General features: G+C 39.9%; 6 protein-coding genes across 11 annotated transcripts; 2 read left to right on the top strand and 4 right to left on the bottom strand.

Moving 5' to 3' along the window:
- The first annotated feature begins 321 nt into the window (after positions 1 to 321).
- LOC108103078 (protein NETWORKED 1A) lies at positions 322 to 8,038 on the top strand. 2 transcript variants are annotated; one of them, XM_017208427.2, is made up of 4 exons: positions 322 to 774; positions 844 to 1,053; positions 1,114 to 1,403; positions 7,785 to 8,038. In XM_017208427.2, exons 1-4 carry the CDS (start codon positions 553 to 555, stop codon positions 8,029 to 8,031), a joined length of 969 nt encoding a protein of 322 aa, XP_017063916.2. In that variant the 5' UTR covers positions 322 to 552; the 3' UTR covers positions 8,032 to 8,038. The 2 variants fall into 2 exon arrangements, with proteins under 2 accessions (XP_017063916.2, XP_017063917.2); XM_017208428.2 differs by lacking the exon at positions 7,785 to 8,038 and adding an exon at positions 1,463 to 1,571.
- Positions 1,565 to 4,204, bottom strand: LOC108103075. Its single transcript, XM_041818421.1, has 3 exons — positions 4,028 to 4,204; positions 3,848 to 3,961; positions 1,565 to 3,759 (listed from the first exon to the last, which is right to left on the bottom strand). Exons 1-3 carry the CDS (start codon positions 4,196 to 4,198, stop codon positions 1,795 to 1,797), a joined length of 2,250 nt encoding a protein of 749 aa, XP_041674355.1. The 5' UTR covers positions 4,199 to 4,204; the 3' UTR covers positions 1,565 to 1,794.
- LOC108103076 (phenoloxidase-activating factor 2-like) lies at positions 4,844 to 6,239 on the bottom strand. Of its 2 annotated transcripts, none has more exons than XM_017208425.2 (3): positions 6,052 to 6,239; positions 5,944 to 5,988; positions 4,844 to 5,886 (listed from the first exon to the last, which is right to left on the bottom strand). In XM_017208425.2, exons 1-3 carry the CDS (start codon positions 6,202 to 6,204, stop codon positions 5,011 to 5,013), a joined length of 1,074 nt encoding a protein of 357 aa, XP_017063914.2. In that variant the 5' UTR covers positions 6,205 to 6,239; the 3' UTR covers positions 4,844 to 5,010. The 2 variants fall into 2 exon arrangements, with proteins under 2 accessions (XP_017063914.2, XP_017063913.2); XM_017208424.2 differs by having other exon boundaries at positions 6,043 to 6,239.
- Positions 8,039 to 8,204: 166 nt separating the features above from the next.
- LOC108103077 (phenoloxidase-activating factor 2-like) lies at positions 8,205 to 9,590 on the bottom strand. The gene has a single exon (XM_017208426.2). The coding sequence runs from the start codon at positions 9,279 to 9,281 to the stop codon at positions 8,205 to 8,207; it is 1,077 nt and encodes a 358-aa protein (XP_017063915.1). The 5' UTR covers positions 9,282 to 9,590.
- Positions 9,591 to 11,083: 1,493 nt separating this feature from the next.
- Positions 11,084 to 23,691, bottom strand: LOC108103068 (protein bicaudal D). Of its 4 annotated transcripts, none has more exons than XM_017208412.2 (8): positions 22,627 to 23,690; positions 14,374 to 14,739; positions 14,171 to 14,308; positions 13,267 to 14,117; positions 12,985 to 13,202; positions 12,676 to 12,930; positions 12,429 to 12,603; positions 11,084 to 12,114 (listed from the first exon to the last, which is right to left on the bottom strand). In XM_017208412.2, exons 1-8 carry the CDS (start codon positions 22,846 to 22,848, stop codon positions 11,997 to 11,999), a joined length of 2,343 nt encoding a protein of 780 aa, XP_017063901.1. In that variant the 5' UTR covers positions 22,849 to 23,690; the 3' UTR covers positions 11,084 to 11,996. The 4 variants fall into 4 exon arrangements, 2 of the variants coding, with proteins under 2 accessions (XP_017063901.1, XP_017063900.1); XM_017208411.2 differs by having other exon boundaries at positions 12,676 to 12,936; XR_001772200.2 differs by having other exon boundaries at positions 12,031 to 12,114; positions 12,291 to 12,603; positions 12,676 to 12,936; positions 22,627 to 23,691.
- Positions 23,692 to 24,074: 383 nt separating this feature from the next.
- On the top strand, positions 24,075 to 25,401 carry LOC108103070 (small glutamine-rich tetratricopeptide repeat-containing protein beta). The gene has a single exon (XM_017208414.2). It carries the CDS (start codon positions 24,183 to 24,185, stop codon positions 25,230 to 25,232), a length of 1,050 nt encoding a protein of 349 aa, XP_017063903.2. The 5' UTR covers positions 24,075 to 24,182; the 3' UTR covers positions 25,233 to 25,401.
- Positions 25,402 to 25,457: the final 56 nt, after the last annotated feature.

The following is a 25,457-nucleotide window of genomic DNA, read 5'->3' on the forward strand; positions in this document are numbered from 1 at the left end:
TCCCAGGAAGTGATAAATACATTATTTCTAGTACAAAATTTTACAAAGCCAATTGACATAAATATTTTCCCAATTAAAAATATTGATAAGGAGCACTTCTTGTTATTATTATTGTTATTTTAAACGTAAAATAATTGTACAAGCAACGCATGTCAGCCTTATCTGAAATGAAGTTAAATACAATTTTGTAATAAGAAAATCATTATCAGTTAATGCAGTTCAAAAATTTCTTACTTTTAAATATTGAAAGTGATAGAGAAAATAGAAGGGTATTTTACAGTCGTTAATAGATTTCCTAACCAAAAACCTTGAGATCAAGGTGTGCGTGCAAATCGCCTGTTAACCCCCGATGACCTTGGCCAATTCCGGGTATTTATTGCAAAATAACCAAGAAAGGCGAAAGATTTAATTTTGATATACTACGGTGGCATTGATTTAAACTTCATGCTAGCCCAGACATTTTTTTACATTTCCAAAATACACAGTAGTCAGTTTTTAAGTTTTTTTTAAATTTAAGAGTTTTTTGTACACTTTAAGACATTTTTGGAAGAAATGGAGGGCCATGAAAAGGACCCATGCCAAATGAGAACCTTTCTAAACAGTGATCCTTCAGAGGATCAGCAACAGATGGTGCTGTCTAAACCGGAAATCTGGAAAAAGCAGAAGAGTGAGGCCAGTATGAGACTATTCACATCGATGATGCTACACACGTGGCGCCAACGGCGTAAGGAAGTTCGTGAACTCCAGGAAGTGGTGCAGAAACTTCAATATAGAGTTAGTTGTTCCGATGCCTATGAATTACATCTGTATAACTTTATATTTATATCCCATTTAATTTTAAAGTACATGAAGTCCAAGAATGAGTTGCACGTCTATGGCACATTGATGCGAGTGGAGCAAAAAAGGAACAGGGAACTGCAAATGCAGTTAAAAGAATCAACTATGAGTATCGGCCGAATTCGAACCTCATGCGAATCCCTTGCCTCTTCGGTCCGCAATCTCACAACCGAGAAAATTCAATTGCAAACGGACCTGGACCAACGCTCACAGGAGGTCAGTTTGGCTAATAGCCACTAGACAGAGCTATATTTATATGATATTTTTTATTTACAGTACAATCATCTCGAGGAGATGTCTGGCCAAACCAAAAAGTTACTTTTCACTGCCAACATGAAATATTCTAACCTGCAGAGACAACTGACTGCCGAGCAGCGTACCAGTCAACACCTGAAGCACCAAAATGACCAGCTGATAAAGGAAGTTTTCCTGGCGGAGAGCAAAAAGGCCAAGTACAACCAGGTCAGGGACTGGTATCACCGCCAACTAGCTCAAAAGGAAGAAAGAATTAGTGCCCTAAATGGAGATATCATAACCTTAGAGAAGAAACTGCAAACCATCAGCGAGTAAGACTTTTACTAAAATATAATACTTCAATATGATTATATTTACAAAATATATTTAGCGACAGATAACCACAGACGTACGATAACTCGTATACTCTATTAGTTGATGTAAAGAAACTACAAAATTTCAAATATTTATAAGCATTAAATCAATTCTGATAACCTTATATTTTTACTTTATATCGGCTATCAGTTTTATATACATTTTTTTATAGTTCATCACTGCAAGATGTAAGAAATTCCATTTTTATTTTTATTTTAAGAGTAATTTAGTAATTTAGCATTTATTCATATATTTACTAGAATTAAACAAAAAATAAATTATTGAAAACCAAAAACTGTTTGGCCATTAAAATGTTATTGACAAATAACATAAGGAATATTATGATTGTTAGTAGAGTAATGCCGAACTTCCATTCCTGTAATTGAACGGCAGCATATTCTCTTCAATCCAATAAGTAAACATACTGACATCTGTATAAGTTGCCGGTACGTCTTTCATTCCACACTCCACGCCCCAGTTAACAACTCCAGCCAGTTCGTACAAACCAGAATGGTTCCCTCCGATTGAGCAGAACAAGGCAGATCCGCCATCGCCGGTGCAGGCATCCTGACCCATCTCTCCTCCAGCGCAAATTAGACTTTCATGGAGGCTATAGTTAAAGCCCAATCGTGTTTTCCTTAACTGTTGTTGGCACAAGTTTCTATCCACCATAGGTACCTCAACTTTCTTCAGAATGCTAGAAAAACTTTGGTCGTGAAACTTTATCTTTCCCCATCCGGCAACCATGCATCGACGTCCACCAAAAGACTTTTGAGGCTTAGGCAAACAGATAGTTCTGATGTGATCTGACAGTTTTATCGGTGTTTTTAGGAAGAGGAGGGCCAAGTTGTTGGCACCTAAAGTAAAGTTAAATTCTTCATGGATAATGATCCTTTCCACATCGCGCTGTTCAGCGTTAAAGGGCTCCCTTTCGTTTTTCAAGTCCCAGTCGCCAGCTCTGATGAAAAGATTGGTTGTTAACTTGTCCACCATTCGGTGAGCAACAGTCAGGACAACGCCAGGGGCGATCAAGGATCCGCCGGCCAAGTATGAAGTTTTGTGGAATATAGCCACGGCCCAGGGGAACTGACCAGGCTTTGCGTTATCCTCGGTAATTCCTTGAACACGTACTAAGCCGTTCGGATTGCTCATACCGCATTGTGTATTGTCGGCTTCTCCATTGGGATAATTTGGCGATGTTTGACTACCATTGTAGACAGGTTTCGATGGATCCTTTCTTAAAGTCTCATTTGAATTTAAACGGTGGCCTTCCTGAACACTTTTTTGTTTTAGACTTTCACAACAGACTTTAGGGAAAACACACTGCTTTGACTGAAAAGTGAACACAGGTGCCTCTACTAAACATTGGTCTTTAGATACGCAAGAATATTTGCAGGCGCTTCCGGTATTCTCACTTGGCCGATTTTCACCCGAAACTCCACCTGCCCAGGGCGCACCATAGTTGTTGTTTGGTGTTTCATCCCATCTGGTGTTTTGGTTGTTATTTCCAATGGGGTGTCTGGCCGGGTCTATGTTTTTGGTATTTTCAGCTGGACGATTTCCGCCAGATACTCCGATTGCTGGAAGATTTGGATTGTCCACGAAGTTTCCCCCGTGTCCAGTTGGGTTTATTTTTCCAGATCCATTTGGCCTACGGGTTGATGGAATACCTCCATGGATGTTTTGATCATTTGGACTTAAGCGATTGTCTCCCGAAAAACTTTCTTGTGTCTTAATTAGTGCACAGCAAATTTTAGAGAAACCACACTGATTCGAGCGATAATTGAATAGGGGTGCCTTTTCTAAACATTGGTCTTTAGCAACACAAAAATGTTTACAGGCGTTGTCCCCATCAAAGTTGCTTCCGGTATTATCACTTGGCTGATTTACACCCGAAACTCCACCTGCCCAGGGCGAACCATAGTTGTTGTTGTTTGGTGTTTCATACCATTCGGTGTTCTGGTTGTTATTTCCAATGGGGTGTTTTCTTGCTGGGTCAAATATGTTTTCGGTATTTTCTGCTGGACGATTCCCGCCGAAAACTTCGGTTGCTGGAACATTTGAATTTCCAACGTGGTTTGCTGGCTTTATTTTTTTACACTTCTTGTCACCAGGAAAATGTTCTTTAGGTCCATTAGGTTGAACTGATGATACACCCGAAACTCCACCTGCCCAGGGCGAACCATAGTTGTTGTTGTTTGGTGTTTCATACCATTTGGTGTTCTGGTTGTTATTTCCAATGGGGTGTTTTCTTTGGGTCAAATATGTTTTCGGTATTTTCTGCTGGACGATTCCCGCCGGAAACTCCGGTTGCTGGAACATTTGAATTTCCAACGTGGTTTGCTGGCTTTACACTTGCACCAGGAAAATGTTCTTTAGGTCCATTAGGTTGAACTGATACTGGTCCATTTGGTTTAACTGACACGGGTCCATTTGGCCTTTGATTTATCGGGATACCATCATTGACGGTTAGACTAAAGGTTTTTTGTTCATCCGAGTTCTTCTTTAAAGTATTCTGCGGTTTATGCAAAACAAAATACTATTAATCTGTTATATATATAACCGATATGAATAAACTCACCTCCTGCATAAAAGCACAGCAGATTTCATTGCGTTGGCATGGGACTGAACGATAATCGAAATCGGGTGCCACTTGTAAACATTGATCTTTAGAAACACACTTATAGTTACAGGCATTAATCATTAGGACGGCGCCTAAGAGTAGAACTCCGTTTGCCCAGTATCGTCCCATGTTCGCTTGAGAAGTTGGAATGAGCAGCAGCCGAGAGTGTGACGCCTCTTTAAACCTCAGATCTGAAAGCTTTAGCCTTATCAATGAAATGGTTACATATGTATATTGTATATAAAACATCTATTTCAATATTTCCAAAGAACACATAATACACTAACATTATGACAGAAATGAATTGATAACGAAGTATATTATTTATATTTTATTTGTAAGGTTTTTTTTGTTGGGGAAATTTCTGTGATACCACTCTGGTATGCAGGAAAGCGCACTCAGCGAAAATATTTTTTAGGCGACATGGCACTCAAAAACATTTAACATTTAACTTTAACATTAGTTTTCAGATAGCACAAGATAGATAAAAATACAGCGACAGAAATGAATTGATAACGAAGTTTATTATTTTTATTTTATTTGTAAGGTTTTTTTGTTGGGGAAATTTCTCGGATACCACTCTGGAATGCAGGAAAGCACACTCAGCGAAAATATTTTTTAGGCGACGTGGCACTCAAAAATGGGTTTTAAAACAATTAGTTATTTGAATATCTATAAGGGAAAGAACACTTCAACATTACATTTGAGATATCACAAGATAGATAGAAATCTTAAAAAATGGTCTGATGGGATACAGTGGTATAACACAATATATACTTTGCAAACAGATTGAACCCTTCTTTAACTATAAAAGTCCAATCGTCAGTTTAATTTATTGCGGAACAAAAATTACAATTGGAATAACAATTTTGTTTGATTATTATTACTTTTACTTTTAAAGTGAGCACCGTCCATTATTGGTGTACTAAGCTTATATTGGTTTAATTTCCAAACTTGTACTCAAATGGCATAGAGTTTTTATCTATCCAATCTTTGAACATAGCCACATTGGTGTAGGTTCCAGGGAACATCCTATTCCCATTGTAAATCCCCCAGTTCACGATGCCAACCTGCTCGTAGGTATTCGGAATTCCGCCTTCAATGGAGCAGAACAAGGCAGATCCTCCATCACCTGGAGTGGTATCCGAACCAGGCTCACCTTCCGCGCAAATTAGGCTCCGAGGCAGCTGATATTGCCAGCCCAATTTAGTTGTTCTCAATTTTTCCTGACATATATTTCTCTCCACGATTGCTAACTCAGTTTTCCTTAGAATATTTGAATGTTTGCTAAACCTGGTCAAAGTACCCCAACCCGCAACAGTGCAGCGTCGTCCCTCGAACGACTTTTGTGGAGTTGCCAATCCAATTGTTCTTATGTACTCTTTTAATTCGAATGGCATTTTTAGGATAAGGAGCGCCAAGTTGCTGTCACCTGTCGAAAAATCAAAATCTTTATGCATCACGATGTCCTTAACATCCCGCACTTCATAATGATAGCGTTCAATTTCGGAGCTTAGATCCCATTCGCCAGCTCTAACCATAATTTCATCGGGGGTCTTATATCTTAAGGCGTAAGCTCCTGTCAAGACAACATTTGGGTAAATCAAGGATCCGCCGGCTAAGAATTCTCCTTGGCAAAACAGAGCCACTACCCAGGGATATTGACCAGGCTTCGATTGCCCATACCGGTCATTTTTCGTGCGATCTAACCCATCGGGGTTGCTCAAGCCCACTACTTGGCCAGGTTTGGTTGGGATAAATGGATTCGTATCCACCAATGGCCAATTAATTATAGTTTCGTCATATTTAGTTGAATCCTGCAAAGAAAAGTTAGTTATTAATCTGTTGGAAGACAAATTTAATCATAGACTTACTCCCGGATTACAATTGTTTCCATTGCTTAGTCCCGATGTGGTAGTCTACAAATAATTAAATTGAATTTACTTTTATTCTGTGTACATTTTTGTTTATACCTCCTTCACCTCATAACGATCTTCGCAGCAGACTTCAAAAGAAGAACAATATTCTGAAGACTCTGGTGATATTGTTTTACACTTTTCCGGTGAAACACAGTCAGTACAGGCATCTCCTAAAAGGACGCAGACCGAAAGAAAGACTGCGGTTGCCCAGAGCATGTTTGATCAGAATGAAAGATCTTTACTAACTAGCTGCCAGAGCACGCTCAGCTTCGGGCTTATCAGCTTATATACGAAATGTTTTTAAAAGTCTGGATGATTATACCCGTTACTCGTAGAGTAAAAGGGTATACTAGATTCGTTGAAAAGTATGTAACAGATAGAAGGAAGCTTTTGCGACCCTATAAAGTATATATATTCTTGATCAGGATCAATAGCGAAGTCGATTGAGCCATGTCCGTCCGTCCGTCCGTCCGTCCGTCCGTCCGTCCGTCCGTCCGTCCGTCCGTCCGTCCGTCCGTCCGTCCGTCCGTCCGTCCGTCCGTCCGTCCGTATGAACGCTGAGATCTCAGGAACTATAGCAGATACAAATCTGAGATTAAGCATGAAGATTCTTGAGGTCCCGGGATAGCGCAAGTTTGTTACAGCATCCTGCCACGCCCACTCTAACGCCCACAAATCAAAACTAAAATTGCTGAAATCTCAGGAACTATTGCAGTTAGAAAGTTTAAATTCAAAAGTATAATCTTTAAATGGCAGCGCATCTTATAGTGGTACTACTATCCGGCCACACCCTCCATACGCCCCAAGGCTCAAAAGACGGTTTTCGGTTTTCTAGAAAGCTGATATCTCGGTAACTATAAGAGATAGAAAGTTCGGATCAAGCATGTATGTTTCTATGATGCTCCCAATGAGAACTGTTTTTTCCGATCACGCCACGCCCACTCTAACGCCCACAAAACCCGAAAAACCAAAAATGCAAAAATCTCGAAAACTATAAAAGCTACACAATTTTGCTTAGGAACACGTATTTAAGAGATGCCTCTGCAACTTGCCACGAAGTTGCATCCGGCCACGCCCACTCTAACGCCCACAAACCGCGGAAAACTGTGGAGTCTATAATATTATTATGAATGCCTTCGTTTGACCTTGCGTAACTTATTTCTATTAATATCTATCGATTTACAAAAGATTTTTCAAATCGGAACATTATTTCGCTATTTATGAAGAAATTAAGGTTATAAGGCTCCACATGGGCAGTGACGTCACAATAAGGATACTCAACATACTCCCTCTGACAATAGGTGGCGCCTTGTGAATTTCCACTAGCAAAATAATATTTTAAAATTTTGTAAAACAGTAACGGGTATCTTATAGTCGCGGCACTCGACTATAGCGTTTCCTCTTGTTTTTTGTTGGGGTCAACGAATTTTTCTATTTATATTTTGTAAAAGCAAGCTTGTTTGGTTGTGAGAGAGGTAATATGTGTTTTGAGGGTTCGCCATTTTTTATATGAATTGAAATTTGCTTAAAGAATGATGAGAAATTTGCTCACTGCGAAAAAAGTGGACATTATTTTTAAACACAATTCGCAATTGTTTTTTTATTCCGGAACCATAAACATTTTTTTTTTACTTAACAAATTAAGCTTAGTATACAATGGTAAACTTAAAATTAGTTTAGGGAGCACTGGCTGTTGTGACCTTCGACGCTTTTTTTATGTTGAATAGTCTTTTCTCCAGCTTAAATTTAACCTTGACAACAAACTAAATATAAGCTCTTATCTATTTCAAACATAGGCAAACCGATGAGATGGAACAATTGCGGGAGAGCGCCAAACGTATGTCGGCTGAAATCACGGAATTGCGCGGAGCGTCTCGAGCAAGTAGCCGGCTGAGCTTCAGCCGTATCCAAAGCCATTGGATTGCCTCTTTTCAAGAAAGCCAAATGTGGATGAGGTTACGACGGTATTCGTCTACCGTAATGTATATGTTCTGTTTGTACCTGCTGCCCGGAATACCTTTGACCCCTCGCCGCCAGAAATAGTTTTACGAAAGTGAACAAAATTTAATTAGCATTATATAAATATATAAATATATATATAATATATATGTTACATATTCATTTCAATATTTTACGTTTTGTATAACATTAAGTAGCCAAAACAACATAACATTATCTGGATTTTATCAATTTGTATCAAATGTATTTACGAAATTTTAAAGCAAGCCAAAGGTATGCTGCCAAATCCAATCCCTATATATTGCCAAATCTGTATAGATAGCTGGGATATTCTCTCGTCCACATTCGATGCCCCAATTAACTATGCCAGCCTGTTCGTAGATATCCGAGTCCTTCCCTCCGATTGAGCAGAATAGGGCAGATCCGCCATCGCCGATACAGGCATCCTGGTTAGGTTCACCTCCGGCGCAAATTATCTTCTCAGGAAGCTGATAGTCAAAGCCCATACTGGTTTTCCTCAACTGTTGCTGACACATATTTCTGTCCACCATGGGTACCTCAACTTTCTTCAAAATGCTAGAAAAACTTTGATCTTGAAACTTTATCTTTCCCCATCCGGCAACCATGCATCGACGTCCACCGAAAGACTTTTGAGGGTCAGGCAAACAGATAGTTCTGATGGGATCTGACAATTTTATCGGTGTTTGCAGGAAGAGAAGGGCCAAGTTGTTGGCACCTAACGAAAAGTTAAATCCTTCATGGATCGTGATCCTTTCCACATCGCGCTGCTCAGCGTTAAATGGCTCCCTGACGTTGTTTAAGTCCCAGTCGCCAGCTCTGATGAAAAGATTGGTCGTTAACTTGTCCACCATTCGGTGAGCAACAGTCAGGACAACGCCAGGGGCGATCAAGGATCCGCCGGCCAAGTATGAAGTTTTGTGGAATATAGCCACGGCCCAGGGGAACTGACCAGGCTTTGCGTTATCCTCGGTAATTCCTTGAACACGTACTAAGCCGTTCGGATTGCTCATACCGCATTGTGTATTGTTGGCCTCTCCATTGGGATAATTTGGCGATGTTTGACTACCATTGTAGACAGGTTTCGATGGATCCTTTCTTAAAGTCTCATTTGAATTTAAATGGTTGCCTTCCTGAACACTTTTTTGTTTTAGACTTTCACAACAGACTTTAGGGAAATCACACGGCATTAAGCGATAATCGAATAGGGGTGCCTGTTGTAAACATTGGTTTTCAGCAACACAAGAGTATCTACAGGCTTCCCCCATAAGAATGCAGCTAAAAAGAACAGTTGGAATTGTCCAGAGTAGTCCCATGTTTACTTGGGAAGATGAAGATTGACTGACGGCGACAGAGCGATGTGTTCTGTTATATGTATATTGCTCCAAACTCAATCTTATTACTGTTCACACAAGTAAGCTTTATACTATAAAGTTTATAGTATTTATAATATTTTCGCAGAACAAGTAAATATATACATAAACAAGAATATAAGCTTTTTACTGATATAGAACTATATATACTTAAGAAAAATGTATGAATCAGGGATAATTAGTATAAGAAATAGGTTGAAAATAATTTATCATTTGGTTTAAAACAAGAAATATTAAAGCAAACATTTTTATATAATTTGCAAATATAATAAATCTAAACAATTCATTTTGAAATCAGTATTAATATATAAGAGGAAAATAATAAAAATCTTTTTTATGTAACTACCTCCCTTAATAAAATTACAAATTAGGCTGCAAATATGAGATTTGCTAATTTGTTTATTTTCACATAATTTGCAATAAGTATTTTGTATAATTTATATTTAATTCTGGGTTATCCCTTGCACACTCGGTTGCATTTCTTTTTCATATGTCCACAGATACCACTTGCAAATTTATTGCATTTTGCCGGCAATTTATCATAAAACTTACATTAAATATCCTTCAAATCTTAAACTCAATTGCTTTACTCTTACATTCTTTTGTTTGTTTTTATTTGGGAAATAGAAAACTATTTGCTTTTTGTTTTGCTTCCATTTTATTCTGTTTGGTTATCAATAATCTCTAATTGAAGTATTCTAGTCTCGAGTTATTTTATGATTTATGTACTCATATGTAGTATGCATATTTGCTATCAATATTTTGGCTTGTTGGATCGATGTATGAGTTGGATGTAATCTTGGACTTTTGCTTGGACACGAAACTTAAAGTGAATTGTTTAATTCGTTCGTTATTGGTTCATTGAGTTGCGTAAATAGACTTTGTATTATTTTTGTTCGTTCGCAAAAAGGGACGGTAAAAATTACAATAAAATCATTTTGAAATATGTATGCAATTGGTTTTTTCTTCGCTTGTTTAACATTCGAAATATCTACTAACTTCAAATGTGTTTATAAATATATTTACAATTAATTTGAGTGCTTCTCCTTGCTGTTCTGGCATATTTCATAATTTCTATAGGCAACTCCAACGAGTTAATATGTGAATGCATGAATGGACGTTGTGTGTATCAGCATGTGTGTCTCTGTGTTTTTTTTTTTTTTTTTTTTTAAATATAAATTCAATTTAATGGCTCGGTAATTTAGACAATATACGATCTTGTATATATAAATTTCATGTAGAATATCAACCTCTTCCGATTGACAACGAAAACATCAAGAACCCAAAAAGAAGCAACCAGGTTTTAGAGTTTCTGTTCTTTAAAAGGTTCCAAGTTGGAGTTATTTTAATACTACTACAGAAAGTGCTCTGGCTGTTGTCACTACTTTCGTGTTCAATTAACTACGATAATAATATCTATTTAAACTTTAACGCTTTGTCTTGCTATTTGTATGTTGGTTAAGCTGCTGGTAATCACCATAGTGTTTAATTTTTTATTTAAATAATAAGATGATTCAAGGCTGTTTGTTTGACCTAGGCAAAACAAAATGGTTTTAATGCTAACGAGATAAGAAAGCTTTCAAAGCCATTTTAAGGGAATTCCCGTTCAATTTATTTTAATGATAACCACTTCCTCTCACTGGGAATATTTTTTGACTCATTTAAAAGGGTCTTTGTTCTTCATTATTTAAAAAATTAACGGAATTCCACATTTTAATCATAAGAAATAAAAAGTAGTAAAAATGTTCACTTCATTAATATTTTTTGTGTTGCAATTTATTAATTATATTAAATAATAATGCACAAATCATAAGTTATGTCTGAATTAATGCTAAAAAAAACACAAAAACTTAGTTTTCTTTCTCCTTTGCAAATTATAATTCATTTCCTATAATTTCTTCATTTCGAGGCGGGAAAATGCCGCTCAATAAATACAAAAGTCATCATCGTTTAGAAAATCGTCTTTAAGACGTAGCCTTTTGCTACTCTAAGTTCAATAGCTGCAGGACCATCGGTAATATACATTTCGGCCACATATCTGGCCACTTGATCTTTACGTACATTTAGGGGCCACTTTGCCTAAACTGGGCCATGAAAAAATACTCTCGGTTATCGGGCTGGCCAATTAATACATGGTTCATTTGCCAATATCAATATCTTTTGTTCAACATCAACTTATTTATCATCGTTTTGTTTATCAATTTCTTTTCGCTTGCGCACAGCGTTGTTAACAAAAATTAAATAATCAACGCGAAAGATAACAAAACTCAAATCGAACAAAATTTAGACGCCTTTAAAGATAGTTACGTCATATGTATATAGAAAAATACATTTCGTTACGTTATTAATTAATCTTTTTCCTTAATGTTTGTTTTTAATTAAATTAATTGGACGTTTAAGTAACTAACCGTTAATAACCGTTTGCTGCTTCCTTGTCTAACACAAAACTTTCATCTAACTAAACTTTCAATAAATACAAATACAATACAAACATAGTTATAGTAGTTGGATAGAGCATGGATATAGCTTCGTTCTCAAAAACGCTTGCAGTATATCTTGTGATTGTGGGAATATCTTTCCGCAGGAACTCCAACGAATTTACAACTTAAGCAAAGTATAAACCAAAGCTAGAAGTTTACGCTGCACGCTGATCTTATGTTAGAATGGGTTGGCGTTGCTGCTCGCTGGATTCCTGCTCGATGGCCTCGTGCTGAATGAGGACTTGCCGCTAGTGCCACGCTGGGCGGGCATCGGGCGACGGACGTGTCGCATTTCGCTGTCGGGAGTGAATATAAAATATTTGTTAGTTGGAAATACACATTTAATCGAATCATATTAATTTATTGATCAGCGCTCAGCGGTTTCTTATGAGGTTAGGCGGATTCCAGCAGCAGGTTAGCAGGCAGGCGAGCATGCAACAAATCGTATGTCACTTCACTTGCAAGGGCTTACCAATTGCTGGATTCTCAAAGGGATTTCAGGGACAAGGCAAGGATAGGTGGAACCCTAATCGTAAGAGGGATGAATGTATGTTTGTTTGTGGCTGGGGATGGTAATGCAGCTGACTTTCAACGACCCAAGTGCACCCACCGATCCATTTCCATCTCTTCGAGTCTCTGGGTTAGTGCCAGCTTCTGCTGGACGGCCAAGCGCAGCAGCTGGTTTAGAGTCTTCTTCTCCTCCTCGGCTGCCTCCAGCTGGCGGTTGAGATCATCCACCTGGGTCACATACTCCTCGCAGCGAGCGGCAAACATAGCACGCAGGCCTAACAATTAAAAAATAAGTTTTTAGAATCTTTCTTGTAGATCTGCAAAGCTCATCTTGTTGAGATATTTACTGGAGAAAGTGGCTGCATCCTCCTTAAGAAGCCTGAGCTCATTACGCAGCTTGGACATGGTATCGCTGACAATGATTTTCTCGTTCTCGTATTTGGATTTGAGATTGGTAAGGGCCACTTCGGCGGTTTGTTTGTTTGACTTAAGAACGTTGCGCAGAGTTCCGATCTGTTCGCGCTTTACGGACAGCAGGCTCTTTAACTTGACTATCTGCTCCTGCAGTTCCTCCATCTCCTCAGTGTTGACCTTCTCTAGTGCTGAAACTAATCATGGTTAATATTGGTTACCACTGCCTTATGACACTAACTTACCATCGCCACCTTCGGAGCGCACTTTGTGTTTGTTAAGATCGATTGTATGCTCTACAGCTGTTTTCAGATACTTGATCTGATCGCTGACTGTATCGACGTATTTCTTGATCTCCACGGAATCCGCTAAACCTTGCAGATCCTCGACGATCTGGGGTTTGGCAATAAAGACATCCGATTTGAATTGTGACTGGATGGCGGTCAGGGAATCGTTTTCGAAACTATAATGGTTAAACAAGAAATTTAATATTCAATTAGTGAGTAACAAGAAAAAGGATCACTTACCTCATATCATCGCTCTTGTGATCCAGTAGGACACGCGTTGGAGTTTCTCCGTTGACAGTGCAAACAAGGTGATACAGCTGGGCTAGATCGTCGCTCAAAGCCACCAAAGTACTGCGGGCTGAGCCCAAACTTTGTCCAGCGTTCTGCGAGATATGTGTGAGGGTTTGCACGTCGCTCTGCAAATCCAGCGACTTCTGCTCCGTGGCCAGGAGTTTGTTCTTCAGATTGGTCACCTCGTTGCGCAGCGTAGTTGTGGCGTCTGTGTAGTTGAGTCCCTTTTGCAACTCGGCTATATCAGTCTTAAGGCCATCAATCTCCTTGGCGGAGAGGGTGAACCAGTTGGCATACTGCGAGATCAAAGATCGCAACTGCTGCTCTAGCTCATCCTTCTTCTGGCCATTATCCTTGCCGTGCTCTTTCACGTCGATCTGCTTCTTTAGCTGAACTAAAGCATCTACATGAGCAGCAAGGAGAGCAAGCCGTGACATGAAGTTTTGCAGTTCGTTTTGTGACTTGTCCAAGCTCGTCTGTGCCTCCCGTAAATTGGCCGTCAGATGCGTCTTCTCACTCTCCATGCTCTCCAACTGTTTCTCCAGTTTCTTTAATTCGTTTAAATGAATCTCCGAGAAGAGATCGCACTTGGTGCCATCTGGGGATTTTAGTTCGGTGCTCAGGTCAGCCTCTAAGCGCTTCAGGGCCAGATTCTCTTCCTCACCGTCCGAGTTGTTGCTGGCATTGTCCTCCATGTTGCTACGTATACTGTAAGCCAGGTTGCTGATGTGGTACATAGACTCGCGGTTTAAGTGACCATCAAGCTCCTTCTTCAACGCATACTTCGCCTCGCGTTCACCCTGTCAGAAAAATTAATTTAGATGAATTTAATTACTAAGATTAACATATTTACCTGCAGGGCCTCAAGCGCCTCCTCCATTTGCTTCTCAGCAATCTTCTTGAGATTCGCCAGCTCATCAACCTGTTGATTCAAAATCTCAACTTCTTCGGTGAGACGACGGATCTCGTGTTTGGCACCTTCAAATTCCACCTGCAAAATTATAACAAAATGTTTAGAAAAAAAGGCATTTTTGAGAAACCATTTTTTAAACTGACCTGCGAGCTGCGTAGGTTTGAGACCTGCTTCTGCAGCGATATGTTCTCTTCCTCCAGCTCCGAGTACTCGCTGAGCATTCGCGTTTCGCGAAACTTTAGATCCTTTAGCTCGGACTTGAGGCGCAGGCGGTCCGCCTCGTTGTCGCTCTTGTCCCGTCCGAAATCCGAGTTTTCCTGCAACATCCTGTCGCGCTCGTTGCGAACCCTTTCCAACTCATGGCGTAACTGTTTGAGCTCGTTTTCCAGATCAAAGATCTGGAGATTGAGCGATGTCTCCCTAGCAGCCGATTCATTCAGAAGGGCATCTTCCTGCTCGATGCCCGTTTTGTTGGTCACTTTCTGTGAGGTTTGGAATTTCGTCAGCGCCTGAAAAAATCGAGAGAGGGAGAGAAAGAAAGGACGTACATGAATAAGTGTGCGGAAAGCAAAGTAATCATAAAAGTTTCCTGCCTGCCCACCAAATACCGACAATTTTATTGCATTCATTTGCATGTCCCACCACCCAAGGGAGCGTACTTGGGGGCGTTGGCCACTCGGGAGCTGTTTGCTGTCCGCCCTGCTGATTACACCCACTGCATTTTACTCGGTTTTATTTTTTATGAAATTCTTTATCAGAGATGCTCTACGAAAGAGTATAATATTTTTCCTTTCACTTTTGTACAATTAAGTCTAGGGTATATTCTTCTCCCTAGTTCCTACACTATTTAAATATCTTCCTCAAATACTTACATATTTCTTTGTATTTTTATAATACTTTTTAAAAATCAGAACAGAGTGTTTTTTAGTCTTTTTCGACTAGCAACTTAGTTTCATGGTTTCTCCGTTCAGAGGCCCCTTTGGCCAAGATGCACCAATGGGAATTAAAGATGCGTTGGTCTGCAATTATTGGATTTTGTTAATTGCGACTGTCTCTCTGTTGGTCGTGTTAAAACCGCCCAAGAGCACGTAAAGGTTAGCGACGGCCAGGACACACCCAGGATTAAAAGCCACCAGCTACCAGAGGTAAACACGAATACCGAATGTTTATGGGACCGGACCAAGCCCTTAACTGGGCGCTAGAGACCCTATGTCCATATGGACAGTCAGTTGGAGTGGATGGTAAGTATGGGAGAAGGTTTAATATGAGGGGTATATAATCCTGTGGCGGCTTTAATTGAAATCTCAACCCCGTAACGATGGCGCTCGTCTGGCATTTTTTGAATGGGGCCATTTGGAGTACGTGCTTCACAAGTTCCACCAACATCATCATCATCATCATCGTCGTCGTCCTCGTCATCAAAACTGTTTGCCCAAAAAAAAAATCTCAAGTAGTAAAATGGAATGACCACGATTCTGGGATTTGGCCAAACGGAAACTGCATTAAGTTCTGTGAGAAACTTTCCTTTGGCGCGTTTCCCTTAAATGCCGTGTAATTAGCAGGCAGCAAACAAATGAGTCTCAGATTCTTTGCCGCATCCTTAACCCCTTGATAAGCTTTCACAGCTCTAGTGTTCCTTGCCCTTTTCCCCCTTCCTTAGCCGTCACTCTTTTCATTCCTAGCTTTTTCCATCCATATAATTATAGTTGGGCGACGTCAGCCGCCGTTCTTGTTGTTTTTGCAATCTCAATTTGACAATCACACACCCACAAAGTAAACCCAAAAAGAACCCCCACCATCCAGCCCACTTTAAGCCAAGTGCATTTCGTTAATTAGTGTAATCCAAAGCAGAAGAAGAAGAGCTAGGAGGTGAAGGGGTGTACTAAAAGAGAAAGCAAACAAAAGGCCAAGGCGGGTCCAAAGTCTCGGATGGAATTTCAGCTGCCTAATGCTGTCACACATTCATGCAACTAAATTGCAAGGCGCCTCTTAAATTAGAAAGAGACAAGCACAAAGGGCTGAGAGAGAAAGAGGAGAGGTAGACGGGCGGAAGAGGAAAAATCAGTGTGAGATAATCTTAAAACAAAGGTTCTACAATGGGGGCAGCTTATAAAAGCATTCCAAATCTGTTATCGTAGCTATTCTGTTATAATCAGATTTTAATTAAATTAAACCGATTTTTTGTGAAGTGATTTCTCATGTTATGGGGACATCAATTTTACAAAGCTAACCTATATTACTTAATTTTGAACACCAATAAATAACATAAATATTTCTTAAGAAAAGAAATCAACCTAAGTTTCATATTTATAACTAACAAAAAAAATTAACTGAAACTATATTTTTCTCTCAGTACCATAGTTTGCTCAGTGACGCCATCTATGGGGCAACAGGCCGAAAACAAATGACGGCATAAACTTTATGCAAATTAGAAAAGATTTTTAATTAACTTGGGTAAATATTAACACAGTTAACAGAGGCCAGACAAGAGCAGAGCAACCACAGTACACTTGGCTTAGGCCAGACACCGGGTCTATCTCCCTCTCAAACCACTCACTTTGTATCTGGTGGATTGCTTGAGGGAGAGTGGGAGGTAAAGTTCCCTTCTAAATGGCCTAAACAGAATGGGTGATAAAGGAGAGGTGCTCAAGTACACTCAGATAAAATATTAGATGTTTTAGGTATTTGTAAAATCATTGAAGATATTTTATAAAACAAAATGTTAAAAATTTTAAACACATGTTGAACGTTCTGGGTTAATAATTCAAATTTGTAAAATTAAATAAAATCAACAATTAGCACAGACTATGTTTAGTCTTTCATCCCAGTGTCCAGTCAAATATGGGTGGACTCCTAGCACAGCAACGGCAGCTGTTGCCATCAGTTCTCCGGATGACTGCAATGAAACTCCTCCTGGTCGGGGCCACTAAAAATAGAGCAGATTGCCCACATTATGACGCCGATGAGCAGAATTTTGGAGCGCACTTTGTGTTTGTGAGAGTGACCACTAAGGTGGCAAAACCACAGAATATACAACAACAACAACTACTACGATAACAACAACAACAAGGAGCGACTATAACAATTTCCTTCTCCTGGTCACAAAAGTGGGTGGCCAAGTGGGTGGTTTGGTCTGGGTTCCCGCTGGTTACTCCCCAATGCTGATAAAGTATGCCATGAATGACTGAACAGATTGTACCGACCGAGTGCGAGGGCGAAGGCAAAGGCGACACCACGCCCAGTTCGTTAACTGGCAGCGTCACTCTCATGGAACGCAGGCAAATTTAAATGTGAAACAGCCTGCAAATGCAATAATAACCAGATGCACTGGAAAAAATTGTATAGAACTAAGATTTGTATATTCTTTTATGGAATTCTTGAATCGTTTCGAAAAATATATATATACAAAATTTAACTTAGCATAAGAATACCATTTTTAAGATTTCAAACTTCTAAATTCGGATATTTTAAATACCTGAAGAATAATATCAATTTTTTAAGTGTACCCCCTTCGTAGGCTGTGCACAATTCTTAACCAAAACGCACATACGAACAATGAGAGCCAAAAAGAGAAAATAGGAAATGGAAAATGTGAGAACGGCACATTTGTGGCCATCATGTCAATGCACGAGCTTGACACTCGCTCTGAATTTGAAATGTCGCCTAAAACGACAAAAGAAAAAACGGCGACCAGAAAAGCGACTAAAACTGCAGGCGGAAAACTGAGGGAAAACCTGTGTGCGTGCAAATGTTGACGCTGCGGAAATTTTTACCATGGAAGCATGGACACAAAGGGACTCAAATTACGCTCTTAACGCAATGGGAATCCACCGAATGTGCCGGCTGCACGGTCAAAATACAAAAAAAAAATAAAGGAATACTCTTTGTATTTTGTACTAAAAGGATACGACAAAAATCTAGTTAAAAATAACCGCACCCACGAGTGTCCTAACAATGAGAATGAATTTTAAAAGGTGGGTTTAATACAGCATCTTAGGGATATTTCTTTAAACTATTTCATCTGCACAAAATCTTTTTAAATAAAAAAAGTTATTTAGTTAAATATAACATTCATTTCTCTACGATATTCCAAAATAATATTTAATATTTTCCTCATATTTGATGGAAAAGAAATAATCCACATTCAGTAATATCTCTCTGAAGTTTTTCGATAAAAAAAATAAACAAGCTTCATAATAACGCTCAAGAGCATCGTCAGGAAATGCGAAATGGACGCAGCGGGCCATGAGAAATCCTTGAAAGCGCGGAACTATAAACAGAAATAATAACCATTTGCTCCTGCTGCGAATGTCCGTGGATGTGTTGCATAATGCATCGTTCACATATACGTATCCTGGGCAAATATCTCAAGCGCATTTAACAGCCAATAGTCATGTAGCGTTTTCCAGGACGTGTTGATGGTGGGGGTTCATCCTTTTGCAAGCTCATTGCATCTGGCTGTGTTCCAAATTCTCCAGAGAGACTTTGGCTGAGGCTGGGGCCAAAAAGTTTACGCAAATAAATTGCACCGTCATTATGCAGGACGGCAGAGTTTTCTCCTCCTCTCCGCTGGAAAACTGCAATTGTCACAACAGCTTCTGCCCTTGTGTATCCTTGCCCAGATTTCTGTCTCCCATCATTGTCATACAAAAAATACAAGTCTGTGTGCATTTACATTTTCATTGCTGGCAATTCATTGGGGAAAATCCGGGGAGGAGGAATATAGCGGAAAAGCGGGCGGAGATGGCTTCAGTTGGCGGGAAATACAACACTTTTTTTCCTACTCATTTCCTTTTCAGTCAGGCCAGACAGCGACGGAAACATGTTTTGTCAGTGCTCAAGCGCTGCATTTAACCCTTGCCAACAGCCCGAGTGCCGAGCCGGCACTCTTAACCCACCCAATGGCCCCACTTCACCCATTGTGGCTGTTGCAGTTGCTCCTGTCCTGTTCCTCCTGCTCCTGCTGCCACTTTGATTGCCATAGAATTGCAATTTGCGCCAAAAGAACAGAACATCAGTGTCAAATCATTATAATTTTTTTCCCTTCAACCTTCTCCTGATGCATCCTTTGGCTGCGGCTTTGATGTTGCTGCTGTTGTTATTCTAATTGCAATTGTCTGGCTCGGATTTGGATTTGGAAAGGTTAAACATTTGGCAGTATTAAATGGCCCATAAATAAAGGAAACATTTAGGCCAAGTATTGGGGCATTTAGATTATTGCTTTGATTATCTTAAATTATATAAGAATTAGTTTTGGCAATTTATAGTCAATATTACCAATAGCGGAGTCACTAAATTGAGCTAACACATATTTGTATTTAAGATTTACAGTTTCTAACAACAACTATACGTTTTTCTCTTTAGATGTCGTTAGTGAAATTTATTTCTTATTTAATTATAAACTCTGTTATCCAGAACCTTTTTCCGCAAACAAAAAGCCATGACATATAATGTCATTAATTATTAAATTTGTGTTAAAAACTTTTTGGGGCGGAAAGTAGCAAAGTCAGGCAGCCGCAGAATACCAAACTACGCAGGACATGGGAATGTGACCACCGGACGACGGGATGTCCTTGGTGGTGGCAATGCCGCGATGGCAGCCATGATATATGGCCACCACCCGCACCAAAAACCGATTCACATGTTGGGGACAATACAGGACGTACATGTGTTGTTCCACTGCGTCCATCGTTCGTTTTATGGCCCTTGTTTCGGGGCCTTTTAATTGCCGCAGTTACAATCGTCGAAACAACAACGTGTTTTCCTGCCCCTGCCTTGCCACCCATTGTTGCACTAACTCTGATTCCAGCTAACTGAATAAATTGCCAAATGCGGCTGACAGTTTCGAACGCCTGACGTCCCGAAAACTGGGTAAATATTTGTTTTGCGGTCCTGCAGTTGCCAATTTGCAGTCACAGTGACAGAACCAAAATTAGCACACTTTGAATGGGATTTAATGAAAGTTAGTAGACTTATTTTTAATTGAATAAAAGTTTTCAATCCAATAATTGAATCAAAAACTTAAAGAACTAAGTGCTTCAATGTGTTTTTCCACTTTTAATTTGATTAAAATTATTCGATAAAAGTACATGCTGGATAACCCGTGACTAAGTAGTACTTTTAAACTTTTTTAATAATCTAATTTAACTACCGCTTCTAGAATTTCCAGGAATTAAGCCTCTGGCCTGTCCCAAGCATAATCGAAATTCGATTGCATTAAAGTTCAGTCGATGGGAAAATTTCTAGCGCCTCGGGTTCTTTGGAAAATATCCGATTAATTTCAGTAAGCTAATTTCCCAACCGAAGACGGAAACTTTGCCCTCTTTTCCTAGCGTCCCCGTTGATTTATGTCATTTTATGCTGGGCTCGCCCACGGCTGATATCTTGATTACAAGTGGAAATATGTCCCCCCTGTCATTCCGTTTCCCCATCCCCTTTTTTACACTGGTTGCTGAGCTGCAGTTTGCAGAGGGGACATAAAATGCCCGCAGTGACGTTGTAGTCGACGTTGCGAATTTTCTTTTTTTTTTTTTTAATTTTAAGCATCCATTTAAAATGTGTGTGTGTGTGCTGTGTGTGTTGTGTGGGTGGGTGGATGGAGTGTTCTTTTGGTCTCGCACTCTTTTTTGTGTTCTCGTAAAAGTTCAGTTGAGTTCAAATCCAACAAGCTGGAAACTATTAAGCGGGGCACAAGTGCACCGCCACCTGTCCAACAATTAATTGGCAGGCTTTTTGTTTTTTATATGCATAGAAATGCATGAGTTATATACGTAATGTACGTATGCGTAATTGTAAAAAGGTGTTTCCGGTTGGGTGTCTGTATATGTATGTGTGCAGGTGTTAACGCCCTCGCTGGTTTTAATTCCAGAACTTTCAACCCTATGTGTTATGAATTTTTAATCTAAGGCGTAATTACTCTGGTTAATCCGTTGGGAAATAATTAAAAGAATGGATTATGTCTATTTTATATATAGCTCAATAAAAATTAATATTTAAATTACAAAACATTAATAATAACTTCTGACTTATTCATAACCAAAATATTATCAACTGTTTATTCAAAACTCTTTGTGAATAGATTACATTTATGACTTCAGCTCAATTTTTCGTTATAATAAAATATTCTCAAACAATTTCACCCATTTGCTTTATTAACCCTCCTTTGTCAAAAAAAAGTTGCCTAAACCAACAGCAACTTTAGCAACGTTTTAATTACCAACAAAACAAAGCAACAAGAAGTTGGTAAACAATAAAAAAAAGCCCGAACAAGAAATGATAATAGACGGCAGAATGATTATGGACTGTTTCTTCCCCCATTTGATTTTCACCCAGGATAGGACAAAACTTTTCCCTTTCGTCTGGCAATGCAGGTGGAGCTCAGGAATCCACAGCCGTTGGAAATTCCAGCGGAAATGCCAGCCGATTGAAAGAACTAATTGGCAAGGAAGGGTAGTAAAAAAAAAAGGGCAAGGGGCGCTGCCAGTGGGCGAAAACGGATGGTGCCTGTGACGCTAGATTAAGGTGCACAATGAAATGGCAAAAGTAGATTGGCCGTGGTGCAATTGGCCAGCTGTAAGCTGCGGAGCTTTTCAGCCAAAACAATGTTTTGTTTAGGCCAAAGACAAATTGAGCGAGATCGTTGGGGGTAAGAGAAAAAAGAAAGAATGAAGAGAACAAAGGAAGAGGAAAAAGAGTACTAAAAACTAAAAAATAAAGGGAATACAAAATATATGATTACAGGTAGCAATGATTAACATTTATTTAAGATTTAAGATATTTATATATTGGATCATTGACAGCTGGTGACTTATATGGTTTTCACTGTATTCATATCTAAAAAAACAGCACGTGACCATATGGTCAGTATCCAATTCCACGATCAGGGAGTAGATCGTAATTATTTCTGCTAGACCAGACCAGACTTTGTCCAGAGCGGAAGAGACGCTGAAAGAGAGCCATTCTGACCGAACTGGCCAACAGGTGAGCGAGTTAATTTGCCAGCAAGACAAATTGATGGCGATTGTGGAAAGGTTTTCTTTGTCTAGGTGTATGTGTGTCCAAAGGTGTGTGAGTAAGTGTGCGGGCTAGTTGGGCGATAAGCGGCGAATGCTTGGAAACAGATCAGAAAACTTAGCCACAGTAAAGCTCAATTAAAGACGATTATGGATGTTCATGAATGAAAACCATATTGGTAAAAAAAAGATTAAATCTTGTTTGCTTGTAAACTTTTAAAAGATTTAATCCAAGAAAGTAATCTTTTTTTTAGGGAAGACGCAAGACCCAAAGGTAACATTAATGTACCTGAAACTTAAATTTAAATAAATCAGAAAAAGCTTTAAAAAATCTATACATTTCCCAATTTCCTTAAAGTAAATAATATCCTTATGGGCACTCACCTCTTGTGTGATGTCCAGTTCGTGGCGCGTGTTGTCGTAGAGGGTCTCCAGTTCCTCGCACTTTTGCTGCAGGGCGGACTTCTCCTCCAGCAGGGACAGACCATACTGTGCAGACTGGGCGCTGGCGGAGGAAACCTGGTCCAGTTCGCGGGTAAGCCTCTCCACCTCCATTTGCAGATCCTGCACAGATTGGCCATTATCCGTGTTGCTGGGACTGGACATGATGGATGATGGATATCCTTTATAGTACGGGGAATGGGGGCTGGTGGTGGTAGTGGACGGTACAGCTGCCCGTGGGCGTGGCAGGTGATTTTGCTCGTTGTTTTGTCCTGGGCGGAATCTTTTCGATACTTTTTTATTTTTTGGAGGGAAATCGATAAGTCGATTTGTTTATGCCGGACTTTATTTTGTTGTATTTTTTGTGGATTTTTTTTTATCGAAACCCCACTCACACAACTCCACTCGCGGTGTGCTTTTTATGGTGTGCGTGCGTTTCACCTTTTCTCTTTTTCGCGTGTGTGTGTGTGTGTGGAATGGTATTTCTGTGGTTTTTCTTCTCTTTTTTACTGCCCTCACCCCGCTAAATTACTAAATTAAATAGCACTTAATGGCCAATTAACCGTGTGCTTTTAACGGCAAATAATTTTACACAATATATATTTATCTATGTAGATCACACACACACACTAGCGCACTCCCGCACACGCACACAGTGGCGCTTAAAAAGCAGTTGGCAGCAGAAAATCAAAAGCAGCACAGGAAGTTGTTTCAATTAACTCGAAAAGAAACAGTCAAAATGACATCACACGATTTCCCCTTTCCTTTCGTTCGCTCGCGGAGTGGGAGTTGTGTCCATTTTCCCACTGCACTCCGTTTTTGCCCAGCTGTTTTATGTATTTTCGTTGCACAATTGCGGCGTAGACGGCTAAATTATTCCATTTAATCGATGTTTGATAGTGGCGAAATTTCCAAGCAAGTGCAAAAACAAAAATTTTAATCCGCAATCACGTCGATTCTTGGCAATGTTTGTGACGGAATTTCAGTGCGACCGTACATGAAAGTTTTCAAAAACCTCTAATGATACCTATTTGAAAGTCCAAAAAATGCCAGAACCTCGGACTCAAACCTTGGGAGGGATTTTATAAATGGTCTCCACTGGATCTTATCTCTGGAGTTTTTAAGAATTGAAGAAAAATATATTTATATATTTGGGGATTTGTTTGGTTATTCATTCATCTTGAATTTTAAATTATGTAGTTATTTTAAACACTTCCTAAACTCAAAAATAAAGTAAATTATTTTTAGAGCATCATCAAGAATAAGATGAATTAGAAATCATACTTAACATTATTATAAATATCAAAAATGTCATTTTTAAGGTTTCGTTGAGAAGAGCAATAACGTTATTGAAATTATAAACCGATAAGAAATATCAAAATACATCTTCCGATAGACGCCCCGCTGTGGTCACACCATCTATTTTTGACAGCTATATTTCACATTCACATTTCGCTTAATCACATTTACTTTTTAATTTTACTGTAACCAGAGCCAAAATGCCGGACGCAGTGCAGCAAAGTTTCGTGCGGAGCTTCATCGACTACCTGAAAAAGCAGGTGGACGTGATGTCACCGGACCAGAGTGAAAGCATTGAGGTGGCTATCCAGTGTCTTCAGGCGGCCTTTGACGTGGGCGATGATGTGGAGGCGGTGCAGGATTCCGCCAGCCAGGATCAGGCCACCACACAGAGCAGCACTTCGTGTGCCCCCAGTGGTGATGCGCTTCCCAGCGGAAGTGCCGCCGTCGCTCCCAAAAACATTGATATGTTCGAGCTCTTCCAGTCGCTGTATATCGAACGCAACCCGGAATCTTTGGCCCTGGCCGATTCTATCAAGAACGAGGGCAATCGTCTCATGAAGGAGTGCAAGTACAACGAGGCCCTGCTGCAGTACAACAGAGCCATTACCTTTGATCCCAAGAACCCGATATTCTACTGCAACCGGGCTGCGGCTCACATCCGACTGGGCGATAACGATCGTGCCGTTACCGATTGCAAGTCCGCCCTGCTGTACAACACCAACTACAGTAAGGCATACGGCCGCTTGGGAGTGGCCTACTCGAATATGGGCAAGTTCGCGGAGGCAGAGCAGGCTTACACCAAGGCTATTGAATTGGAACCGGACAATCCGGACTACAGGAGAAATCTGGAGGTGGCCAGGAATGCCAGGAATCAGCCACCGCAGCTGTCGCATCTAACGGATGGTCTAAATGCTATGCTGTCGAATCCCTTAGTGAGGAACCTATTTGGCAGTGCCGAGATTGATATGGAGCAACTGCGGTCGATGGCCCAGAATCCAATGGTTATGAATACAGTTGATCAGCTAATTGCCAACATTGGTCAACCAAATGCCGGTGCAGGAGGAGCTGCTCCTGGCGGTGGTGGTGCTCCGCCACAGATTCCGCCAATGCCTAACGATATGCTGCAGCTGTTCCAGACGTTCGCCAATCAACTGGCGGGAGTTCGGCAGCAGGACGGTCAGCCCAACCCGAATGCCAATCCGGGCAACGAGCAACAGCCGGGTAATCAACCTCCACCGAGCATCTAGTGGTAGATTACAGCCTGGATCGGCCACAACAACATAGACACAGATTAAGTTTTTAAGCTGAAACTATAATTACTATATTTTATGCTTATATTACGCTATACATAAATATATTTTTATTAATGGTAATAAATATATACAAAGAAAACGCTGCGAGGCCTTGCAAGTTTAATATTTCATTGTTCTAATCTAATTTTCCATCGGCATACAATGTTGTTACATAATATT

Source organism: Drosophila eugracilis, unplaced genomic scaffold, assembly GCF_018153835.1.
Source record: "Drosophila eugracilis isolate 14026-0451.02 unplaced genomic scaffold, ASM1815383v1 contig_1197, whole genome shotgun sequence".
Classification (NCBI taxonomy): Eukaryota; Metazoa; Arthropoda; class Insecta; order Diptera; family Drosophilidae; genus Drosophila; species Drosophila eugracilis.

Excerpts from the sequence above, each read along its gene's own strand:
- LOC108103076 (XM_017208424.2), bottom strand. The coding sequence starts at position 6,204 with ATGCTCTGGGCAACCGCAGTCTTTCTTTCGGTCTGCGTCCTTTTAGGA. Across the intron at positions 5,989-6,042 it reads ATCGTTATGAGGTGAAGGAG|ACTACCACATCGGGACTAAG; the intron begins GTATAAACAAAA and ends AATTATTTGTAG. Across the intron at positions 5,887-5,943 it reads GAAACAATTGTAATCCGGGA|GATTCAACTAAATATGACGA; the intron begins GTAAGTCTATGA and ends TTTTCTTTGCAG.
- LOC108103078 (XM_017208427.2), top strand. The coding sequence starts at position 553 with ATGGAGGGCCATGAAAAGGACCCATGCCAAATGAGAACCTTTCTAAAC. Across the intron at positions 775-843 it reads TGCAGAAACTTCAATATAGA|TACATGAAGTCCAAGAATGA; the intron begins GTTAGTTGTTCC and ends TTAATTTTAAAG. Across the intron at positions 1,404-7,784 it reads AAACTGCAAACCATCAGCGA|GCAAACCGATGAGATGGAAC; the intron begins GTAAGACTTTTA and ends TTTCAAACATAG.
- LOC108103075 (XM_041818421.1), bottom strand. The coding sequence starts at position 4,198 with ATGGGACGATACTGGGCAAACGGAGTTCTACTCTTAGGCGCCGTCCTA. Across the intron at positions 3,962-4,027 it reads GCTGTGCTTTTATGCAGGAG|AATACTTTAAAGAAGAACTC; the intron begins GTGAGTTTATTC and ends CATAAACCGCAG. Across the intron at positions 3,760-3,847 it reads CAGTTAAACCAAATGGACCA|CAACCGGAGTTTCCGGCGGG; the intron begins GTATCAGTTCAA and ends CAAATGTTCCAG.
- LOC108103070 (XM_017208414.2), top strand. The coding sequence starts at position 24,183 with ATGCCGGACGCAGTGCAGCAAAGTTTCGTGCGGAGCTTCATCGACTAC.
- LOC108103077 (XM_017208426.2), bottom strand. The coding sequence starts at position 9,281 with ATGGGACTACTCTGGACAATTCCAACTGTTCTTTTTAGCTGCATTCTT.
- LOC108103068 (XM_017208411.2), bottom strand. The coding sequence starts at position 22,848 with ATGTCCAGTCCCAGCAACACGGATAATGGCCAATCTGTGCAGGATCTG. Across the intron at positions 14,740-22,626 it reads AACTGGACATCACACAAGAG|GCGCTGACGAAATTCCAAAC; the intron begins GTGAGTGCCCAT and ends CGATTTTTTCAG. Across the intron at positions 14,309-14,373 it reads CAAACCTACGCAGCTCGCAG|GTGGAATTTGAAGGTGCCAA; the intron begins GTCAGTTTAAAA and ends ATAATTTTGCAG.